Source organism: Sinocyclocheilus grahami, unplaced genomic scaffold, assembly GCF_001515645.1.
Source record: "Sinocyclocheilus grahami isolate Dianchi unplaced genomic scaffold, SAMN03320097.WGS_v1.1 scaffold265.1, whole genome shotgun sequence".
In the NCBI taxonomy this organism is placed as follows: Eukaryota; Metazoa; Chordata; class Actinopteri; order Cypriniformes; family Cyprinidae; genus Sinocyclocheilus; species Sinocyclocheilus grahami.
This window is the reverse complement of record NW_015505444.1, coordinates 618,537-629,184: the sequence shown is the minus strand read 5'-3', so window position 1 is coordinate 629,184 and position 10,648 is coordinate 618,537. Positions and strand designations below refer to the sequence as shown.

At 36.8% G+C, this 10,648-nt stretch overlaps 1 protein-coding gene across 1 annotated transcript; it reads left to right on the top strand.

The window, feature by feature from the left end:
* The first annotated feature begins 2,998 nt into the window (after positions 1-2,998).
* LOC107599368 (dolichyldiphosphatase 1-like) lies at positions 2,999-10,648 on the top strand. The gene is made up of 8 exons (XM_016290940.1): positions 2,999-3,142; positions 5,680-5,780; positions 5,886-5,970; positions 7,635-7,731; positions 8,261-8,359; positions 8,443-8,571; positions 8,668-8,757; positions 10,121-10,648. Exons 1-8 carry the CDS (start codon positions 3,067-3,069, stop codon positions 10,155-10,157), a joined length of 714 nt encoding a protein of 237 aa, XP_016146426.1. The 5' UTR covers positions 2,999-3,066; the 3' UTR covers positions 10,158-10,648.

The following is a 10,648-nucleotide window of genomic DNA, read 5'->3' as shown; positions in this document are numbered from 1 at the left end:
GATTGCTATTTGCAATACATGGACTACAACTTTTGTCCAATTCGAAAGTACACTGCAGAAGCCTCTTCTGCTCATTAAGGCTGCATTTATTTGACCAAAAATGCAGAAAAAACTGTAATATTGTGAAATATTATTACCATTTAAAATAATGGTTTACTATTTGAATATACTTTAAAATGCAATTTATTCTTTTGATGCAAAGCTGTATTTTCAGCATCATTACTCCAGTCTTCAGTGTCACATGATCTTCAGAAATCAGTATAATATGCTGATTTATTATCAGTGTTGGAAACTGTTGTGCTGCTTAATATTTATTTATTTATTTGGATCCCGTGATACTTTTTTTTTTAAAGATTCTTTGATGAAAGAAAAAAAAAATTTAATAGAAATTTTCTAACAAAATAAGTCTTTATTATCACTTTTTATCAGTTTAACACATCCTTGCTGAATAAAAGCATTTCTTTAAAAATAAATAATAATTCTGAATGAACGGTAGTGTATATTGTTACAGAAGATATCTATTTTGAATAAATGCTCTTCTTTTTAACTTTTTATTCATCAAAGAATCCTGAAAAAAGTATCACAGGTTCCAAAAAAATATTAAGCAGCAAAACTATTCCCAGTATTGATAATAAATCAGCATATTATACTGATTTCTGAAGATCATGTGACACTGAAGACTGGAGGAATGATGCTGAAAATTCAGCTTTGCATCACAGAAATAAATTACATTTTAAAATATATTAAAATAGAAAACCATTATTTTCAATTGCAATAATATTTCACAATATTACTGTTTTTTCTGTATGTTTGATCAAATAAATGCAGCCTTGATGAGCAGAAGAGACTTCTTAAGAAACATTACAAATCTTACTGATCCCAAACTTTTGAACGGAAGTGTATGTAGTTGTATTCCTTATTTAGCAGCTTATTTATCAAACTCAAATTCATGTTTGAGTTATGACTAATGCCTGTGTTATTAGTGTAGCCTACTAAGTTAGTCTTCAAGTAGCCTAATGATAACCACAGATCTTATTTTATTTATATCCAAAACCTCTATTTTAAAAATCCTGAGGGAACACCAATGGCTTGAATAAATTTGATTAATAATAATAATAATAAATGAATCCAATTGGTCTCAGACTTTACATATATATTACTTTTTTTTTTATTGAATTGTAAAAGCGTTTCAAAAAGTATGTAATGGACCAGAGAGTGTGTGTGTTGACCAGAGACTTCACGTAGTTGATATCAATTGAAGAGGAATCTCCCCATTCACTTAATTTTTCTTCTTTCATTTGAATAAATCCAATTTTCATGTGTCCAGCCAAACGTCCTCTGATTGGTCCATCCCCTTAAACACACGCCTCTGATTGGCCGGATGTTCCCATGCAGATTTTTTCCCTTTGAGAATGCGCTTAGTGAATGGCCGCGCGTCGTAACAGCGTCCGGTGAATCTGATTGGTCGAAATCGTCGGGGCGTTTCATTCTGATTGGTTGACGACCGATGCCCGGTGTCCGGGTAAGATGGCGTCGGAAGAGCAGTGCTCGGCACCACCTCGATGGCGGTCGATATCCTTAACCCACGTAGAGTATCCGGCTGGTAAGAACATTTTTAAATCGTTGTTTCCCCCGCAAAGCCGTTCGTATCATCACACGACACTTTATTCGCGCCGCGGCGTCTGTGGAACATCGCGTAGCTGAATGGACGCGGCCAGGGCTGGGTTGCCAAATAGTGCGCTTCACTCCGCAGGGAACGGAACGCCTGCTGCCAAATAGTGCGCTGGTAGTCCTGTACGCTCCCTAGCACACCACACCGCGAGACCCTTATTCAGTTTCTCTCTGTATTATTAAAACGTTAATCTAATTCAAGCATGATTCGACAAGCCTGTGACCAATACTAGCATTATATGCATGTGATAGCGTCTAATACAGGCACATGAGACCCAACTGCTCCTGTAAGTTTCAGGCAAGACTCGTGGCTCTGGTGGGTTATTCCAGTTCATTCCCGGTTGCATCACACTCTTTCTGGGTCCTGTCGTTCGTGAGGGTCCCCCTGGATTTGGAAGTATATCAAAACCCTGGAACATGTCAAAGCAAGTCTAAAATACACTGCGCTTATGCCAAACACAGAAACGCTACAATCAAGAACATCTTCCGTGTTTAAACTACTGTCACATAACGTTAGTTGGATGTGTTTGCATGCATGGTGCATGAGGTGGTAAAACATGCCAGTACACAAGATAAAGCAAGCCTGTATGTGCAGTTTGGCAAATGCAATGCTGGCTTGACATGCAATCAATATTTCTCATATGCATATATGAGAAATGGTTCTCTATTGGTTGTGAAGTGGCCCACTTTTAGTGCTCTATGCTCAGGGGAAGGTTTTTAATACAATCCGAGAGTGTTCTTCTGAATTCTCTGCCATGGATAGTTCATTACTAATTCCTGCACTTTCTCTGATAGCTTATTTATCAAACTCAAATTCATGTTTGAGTTATGACTAATGCCTGTGTTATTAGTGTAGCCTACTAAGTTAGTCTTCAAGTAGCCTAATGATAACCACAGATCTTATTTTATTTATATCCAAAACCTCTATTTTAAAAATCCTGAGGGAACACCAATGGCTTGAATAAATTTGATTAATAATAATAATAATAAATTAATCCAATTGGTCTCAGACTTTACATATATATTACTTTTTTTTTTATTGAATTGTAAAAGCGTTTCAAAAAGTATGTAATGGACCAGAGAGTGTGTGTGTTGACCAGAGACTTCACGTAGTTGATATCAATTGAAGAGGAATCTCCCCATTCACTTAATTTTTCTTCTTTCATTTGAATAAATCCAATTTTCATGTGTCCAGCCAAACGTCCTCTGATTGGTCCATCCCCTTAAACACACGCCTCTGATTGGCCGGATGTTCCCATGCAGATTTTTTCCCTTTGAGAATGCGCTTAGTGAATGGGCGCGCGTCGTAACAGCGTCCGGTGAATCTGATTGGTCGAAATCGTCGGGGCGTTTCATTCTGATTGGTTGACGACCGATGCCCGGTGTCCGGGTAAGATGGCGTCGGAAGAGCAGTGCTCGGCACCACCTCGATGGCGGTCGATATCCTTAACCCACGTAGAGTATCCGGCTGGTAAGAACATTTTTAAATCGTTGTTTCCCCCGCAAAGCCGTTCGTATCATCACACGACACTTTATTCGCGCCGCGGCGTCTGTGGAACATCGCGTAGCTGAATGGACGCGGCCAGGGCTGGGTTGCCAAATAGTGCGCTTCACTCCGCAGGGAACGGAACGCCTGCTGCCAAATAGTGCGCTGGTAGTCCTGTACGCTCCCTAGCACACCACACCGCGAGACCCTTATTCAGTTTCTCTCTGTATTATTAAAACGTTAATCTAATTCAAGCATGATTCGACAAGCCTGTGACCAATACTAGCATTATATGCATGTGATAGCGTCTAATACAGGCACATGAGACCCAACTGCTCCTGTAAGTTTCAGGCAAGACTCGTGGCTCTGGTGGGTTATTCCAGTTCATTCCCGGTTGCATCACACTCTTTCTGGGTCCTGTCGTTCGTGAGGGTCCCCCTGGATTTGGAAGTATATCAAAACCCTGGAACATGTCAAAGCAAGTCTAAAATACACTGCGCTTATGCCAAACACAGAAACGCTACAATCAAGAACATCTTCCGTGTTTAAACTACTGTCACATAACGTTAGTTGGATGTGTTTGCATGCATGGTGCATGAGGTGGTAAAACATGCCAGTACACAAGATAAAGCAAGCCTGTATGTGCAGTTTGGCAAATGCAATGCTGGCTTGACATGCAATCAATATTTCTCATATGCATATATGAGAAATGGTTCTCTATTGGTTGTGAAGTGGCCCACTTTTAGTGCTCTATGCTCAGGGGAAGGTTTTTAATACAATCCGAGAGTGTTCTTCTGAATTCTCTGCCATGGATAGTTCATTACTAATTCCTGCACTTTCTCTGATCATTGTCCATTTGCTCATGGCTTGAATTATTCATAGGACCTAATATTTTGTCATTTAATTTGTTGTGCGTTTGCTCCGCCATTTAAGGAAATATTTTCTCATTTTTATTTATAGCATTTGATGAAAATAACAGTATTGACAAGAAAAAGAGAACTTCTCACTGCTCGTGATTGTGTTTTTACTAATTATGTGAAACATTACTTCAAAAATAATATAATTAAAAAAAAATATATATATATATATGTGCTTTTCAACAGTTTTGGATCAGCAAGATGTTTTTGAAAGAAATCCGATTTTTGTATCTGTTTATTTGATCAGAAATACAGTAAACATTTTATTTTATATTTTTATCATTGATTTTATTTTGCTTAATATTTAAAACGTTGGGAAAATCATAAAACATAACAGTTCCATGGTGTGACTCTTATTCATGTACGTCAATCTCTCACCTGACCTGAGAATTACAGCAATTACGGTATTTGTAAAAAGCATTCATGTCCTCGTAGAACTTATAATCACAACTTTTACAAGCATCTCGGATGACATGGGGGTGAGTAAATTATCAGTAAATTTTTATTCTGGAAGTCAACTAATTCCTACTTGCATTGTTTTCACCGGAAGTTCAAGTTATGACATTTTAGTTAAACATTATTAATTAAATTGTCAAAAAAAAAAAAGAAGATACATATGCACGGATGAATTGTTCACAACATGATCTATAACATACATTAAAGGGGCCATATGACGTTGCTAAAAAGAACATTATTTTGTGTATTTGGTGTAATGAAATGTGTTTATGCTGTTTAAGGTTCAAAAAACACATTATTTTCCACATACTGTACATTATTGTTTCTCCTCTATGCCCCGCCTTTCTGAAACACGTAGATTTTTTACAAAGCTCATCGGTCTGAAAAGCGAGTTGTGCTGTGATTGGCCAGCTATCCAGTGCGGGCCCTCCAGGACCGAGTTTGGGCACCCCACCAAACAAAGTAGTTTCGCTTTCACAACGAAACACACAGCGCCTCTACAACATGGCGGCGGCAACAATACTACAGTGCGAATAAAGTTATGCCTTCTTTCTTTGTGTGAACATTTGGTCGGCATTATGCAAATCTTCCCACATAGTGAGGTAGACATGTGGGGGCGTGTTAGAACGAGCCGTTTTAGGTAGGCGTGGCTGACTGAACTTTTATAAAGAATATCTCTTTGGATTTGAGACTTTAGTCTTTGCAACTTTACAGACCTTCTTTATGCGCCAAGAGCTTGTAACACTCCAAAGAGAAAGGAACAATTGAAATAGCATCATATGACCCCTTTAAGAAAATATATGGTGTGAATTTCAACTTTAATAGTGTTTTCACTATTTTAACGCATAATTAAGAGTTTAGGGAAGTGAACAGCTCTGAGTCGAATGTCCCAGGTTGTTAGTAATTAAAGTCATTGTGGCATGGCGTGAATGCACAATTTAATTCACTTGAGTAGTGTCCATTTATCATCTTATCTCAAAAATAAACATTTTAATCCAAGTTTGTCTAAATATGTCTGACTTTTGGCAGTTTGGTTTAATGAGTCAATTGCATAGCGCAGAGTAGCCATTCTGAACAGAGCCCTAGTTTGTTTTGACAGGCTCTAAAAGGTCTCTAAATTGCTCAGTTTTACTCTGTTTGTTTATCCAGGTGATCTGACGGGGCAGGTATTGGCCTGCATGAGCCTGTTGCCCATCGCAGTCCTCGTCGGATTTGTCACTCTGATCGTCTTTAAGCGAGAGCTACATACGGTGAGTCACGTGACGTCACACACCAGCAGGGTATAGGGTCAAATCCCAAACCGCATGCTACCGTGTGCTTATTGCGTTTTTCATCCCTTGTGTGCATTCTCTCAGATCTCTTTCTTTGGGGGGTTGATCATGAACGAGGGGCTAAACTGGCTGCTCAAACACATTCTACAGGAGCCTCGGCCGTGTGGCGGTAAGTATCGGTTAAAAACTCTTAACTATTAGTATATTTGAAAGAGTATCAGAGTTTAGTTTGAGACTGCGTTTCTGTGTGTAGACTGCTGGGTATAGGGTCAAATCCCAAACCGCATGCTACCGTGTGCTTATTGCGTTTTTCATCCCTTGTGTGCATTCTCTCTCTCAGATCTCTTTCTTTGGGGGGTTGATCATGAACGAGGGGCTAAACTGGCTGCTCAAACACATTCTACAGGAGCCTCGGCCGTGTGGCGGTAAGTATCGTCATCGGCGTGTAGTCCGTTTAAACGAATGGCTGTTAAAAACTCTTAACTATTAGTATATTTGAAAGAGTATCAGAGTTTAGTTTGAGACTGCGTTTCTGTGTGTAGACTGCTGTGAGTTTTTCTGCCAAAAAACGCATGCAAAAACAAAACAAACAGTGCTTTATTGATTTACATGTTGGCCAGACGGTCTCAGTAGGCGGTTCTTGGCCAGAATATTCGGGACCAGACTTTATGCCAGTAGACACAATACTGGCAATATCAGACCGTGCGCAAAAAACAAATGGGTAGTTCATGAACCAACCCTGGGGCTTGACCTGCAACCTGTCAGTAACCAGCCCAGACCGTTAACCTTTATGCTGCAGTGCCATTCAGTGAGGTTTAGTGAGATCAGCTGCATGCAGGCGGCCTAGTTCATACTTTGGGAGTCTGATAACAAAAAGCACCAGCAATCTGTTAAAAACAGCTTGTTCTTGCTAACGGAACATGCTCAAAAATAACATACTTATTACATGCTTGGTTCTGTTCGAAGGACACATTCAAACACGTTGATCACATATTGTTAATTTAGCTCAGTGATATTAATACAATCTAGGTTACGGTTGTGACCGCGACAGTGCTATTTTAATCATTGATATACTATTATATTTCTTACTAATATTTTGAATTAAAATTTATTTTTATATTTCCTGTTTTTACTTGAATTTTAGTTAAAGTTTTAGTAATTTTGTTGCGTGTTTTTATCTTTTTTTTTCTTTTTCATAGTTTTTTTTAATGAAATTGTATTTATTAGTTTTAGTTATGGTTTAGTACTTCAAGTTGAACTATATGAACATTAAAAATGCTGCCTTGGCAACTACACTGAAAAAAAAATGGTGTGGAAATAATTGCAAGTAAATTACACAAGCAAGAAACAACAAGTAACACTGATTTAAATGAAGTAGAAAAACTGTTTTTTTTGTGTGTGTAAAACTCCCTTCAATAGTCTTTATTTACAACTTTGAAAAATAATTGTTACAATGTAGTTGAATAAATATATATATATTTTTATTTTATTTTAAAATATGTATTTTATTTCAGTTTTTCAGTATCAATTTTATTTTATTTTATATTATAATTATAATTATATATTTTTTTAAAGTAGTGACATTTATTTTTAATGGTTTTACTTTCCGTTTTAGTTCATGATATTAACCCTGGACCGTGACTGAGTTTCTTGCAGCCATTCTCATTTTGTCTCACTAAAAAAAAGCAGATCTTAGTTTGGTGGGATGGTTAACTCTAACTCTTCATTACTTCACAAGTTGATTTATAACTAGTACCTGACTAGTCAATTGCTTGTGCACATCCCTAATATTTAGTGAATTTACTGAATCGTGTGGTGTTTCGTTAACAGGAGGTCACAGCTCAGTCACGACAGAGTACGGGATGCCTTCCAGTCACTCGCAGTTCATCTGGTTTTTTGTTGTATACTTTTTTCTTTTTCTTTATTTAAGGTAAGACTTTCTCATTTTTATTTATAACATTATACTAAAGTTAGACAGAACAGAACTGACTAGAAAATATAATTTTTCGCTGCACTTAGTTGTGTTCTAATACCATTTACTTGGAAAAACTACTCAAAAAAACATAACTTTATTTATATTAATATATTTATACACTAACTTTCAAAAGTTTGGGATCAGCAGGAAAGAAGTATCTTCTGCTCACCAAGGCTGCCTTTATTTGATCAAAAATACCATAAAAACAGCAAAATTGTGAAATATTATTGCAATTTAAAATGTTTTTGTATATAGAAAAATGTAATTTATTTCTGTGATCGAAGCTGAATTTTCAGCATCTTTACTCCAGTCTTCAGTGTCACATGATCTTCAGAAATCATTCTAATATGCTGATTTGCTGCTCAAGAAACATTTCTGATTATTATAAGTGTTGAAAACTGTTTTTCATGTTTTTGTTTCTTTGTTGAATAAAAAGTTGAAAAGAACAGCATTTAATCATTCATTTTAATCCTAATGATTCCAGAATGCATCAGACGAACAATGCCAGGTGTGTTGAATTGTTATGGCGGCATATACTGTCCATCATTTTACTGGCCGTGGCTCTGTTCGTTTCATACAGCAGGTAATATGGGCTTTTTCTTTAAGCGAGTGCAGTAGTTGAGTCTTACTGTATTTCTGATGCATTGCTCATGTTTTTCCTCATAGAGTCTACCTCCTGTACCACACCTGGAGTCAGGTGATTTATGGGGGTGTGGCCGGGATGGTGATGGGAGTGGTTTGGTTTTTTATCACCCAAGAGGTGCTAACGCCGCTCTTTCCCAAGATAGCAGCCTGGTAATGATGCAAGCTCATGCACTGTTGTTCATATGCCAAGTCGTTTATATACAGAGAGCTCTGTTTCATGATCTGGGTTTCTCTTTCTCGTCTCAGGCCAATCTCAGAGTTTTTTCTGGTGAGAGATACAAGTCTCATTCCCAACATCCTGTGGTTTGAATACACAGTAACCAGATCAGAAGCCAGGTAAACTCACCCACAAGTCTTCTGGAGTATTTTTATAGTGATTTTATGTTACTTTTATGTCCTTTTTGTAACTGAGCAGCCCTAGTACACATTCACTTTCATTGCATTTATGTTTACATTTTACGCATTTGCCAGACTCTTATCCACAGTTTTATTCATTGCATTCAATGCACATACTTTATCAGTAAACTTTATCATGGCAAGCAAACCCAATGTTTGAGCTACAGGAAAGCAGACATTTCTGGCTTTTTCTATGAAAAGGGTACAAAATAAAACTTGAAAGTCTTAAAAATAAAGTTATTTACAGGAAGTGTGCATAACCTTCAAAACAAACAAAAGATGAAACTGAATGTTATATGAGTTTACTTGATTTTTTTTTCTTCTCTAATTATTTTGCATGAGGTTTGCAATTCTTGGGACTAATTTGGAATGTCTAAAAACAGTTGTCATTTGCTAGCTATGAACAAAAAAATTAATGTTTTTAGTGAAATACTGAAAAAATATTTATAAAAACTGTTTTTATAATTTTAAATATAATGTTGTTTATAAAAATATAAGTGTTTTATATGTATGTATGTGTGTATATATACAGTGGGTACGGAAAGTATTCAGACCCCCTTAAATTTTTCACTCTTTGTTATATTGCAGCCATTTGCTAAAATCATTTAAGTTCATTTTTTTCCAAATATATATATTTTGTGTGTGTGTGTGTATATATATATATATATATATATATATATAAATGTTTTTTTTTTTTGCCATTTTTCATGAAAAGGCTACAAAATAATACTTGAAAGCTTTGAAAAGGCTACAAAATAATACTTGAAAACTTTGATCGTGAAATACATTTAATAAAATCAAATATTTATAAAAAAAATTTTATTAAAAATATATTTTTAAAATTATTATTAATGTTATTATGTGCAGGGGCTAGCTAGTTTGGGGTCTGAGTTTTGGTTTTAGTTAACTTAAGGTTAACTTGATAAACTTCCATAAGTTAAAGAGAAACATTTTATAATTTTTTTGCTAAATAACTTCACTAGGAGGCTTGACTAGTTGAGTTTGATGAATGCAGTTAGTGTGACCAATGTTTGTAAAAATTAGAAGATTGAATGAGAATTGAATGCCATACTGTCGAAAAGGTCCAAATGATGTCACTTCCTGTGTGTCCCGATTTTAATGGAAAGTTTCATATTTTTATTAGCAGGAAAATCTTGCAGTGACAGATTTGCATGAAACATTTACAAACATTTTGGTATTTAAAATAGGTACATGTAACGAATGTTAGATTATAGCTTATCCTAGCTTAAAGTGCCTTGTAAACCTTTGACTTACACTTTTCTTTTGTCATCTTCTCATACAGAAACAGACAACGAAAGCTGGGAACGAAGCTTCAGTGATTTTCTGCAAAACCCAATGAAAACTGACAAAGGACCACACACACACACATACACAAACACACTGGAGTTTCATAGTCGGGACTGTTCTGGTTGATGTGAACGTGCAGAACAGTGTACTTGTGGACCAAAGGAGCGAGTTCGTATCGCAGACGTGACCGTTATCACATGACCCAGTCGTTCGCACGACAACATGGCCTTCTCCTCCCCCTGTCCTTAGGCTGCCCCTGCGTTCCTAATGCATGCGGACCGTGCAACAGACAACTATTTAACGACAAATGTAATATATATTTTATTCATAACCGTTCACAGGGAAGATCTTAACAGCGAAGTGAAGGGGGGAAGAAAGAAAGTTTTACGACATGACAAACCTATCAGCATGGCATTACTTTTATTTAAAGGACCAGGGACAGGAATGCTGGGTAATAAAAGCAGGAGAGGAGGAGGAGGGGAGGACTGCAGAAGCAATTGCAACATGGATGAGGGTGGGGGGA

What these genes read in the sequence shown, in the direction of transcription:
- LOC107599368 (XM_016290940.1), top strand. Translation starts at nt 3,067, where the DNA reads ATGGCGTCGGAAGAGCAGTGCTCGGCACCACCTCGATGGCGGTCGATA. An exon ending in CCACGTAGAGTATCCGGCTG is followed by an intron (nt 3,143 to 5,679) that starts GTAAGAACATTT and finishes TTGTTTATCCAG; the next exon opens with GTGATCTGACGGGGCAGGTA. An exon ending in CTGTTCGTTTCATACAGCAG is followed by an intron (nt 8,360 to 8,442) that starts GTAATATGGGCT and finishes TTTTCCTCATAG; the next exon opens with AGTCTACCTCCTGTACCACA.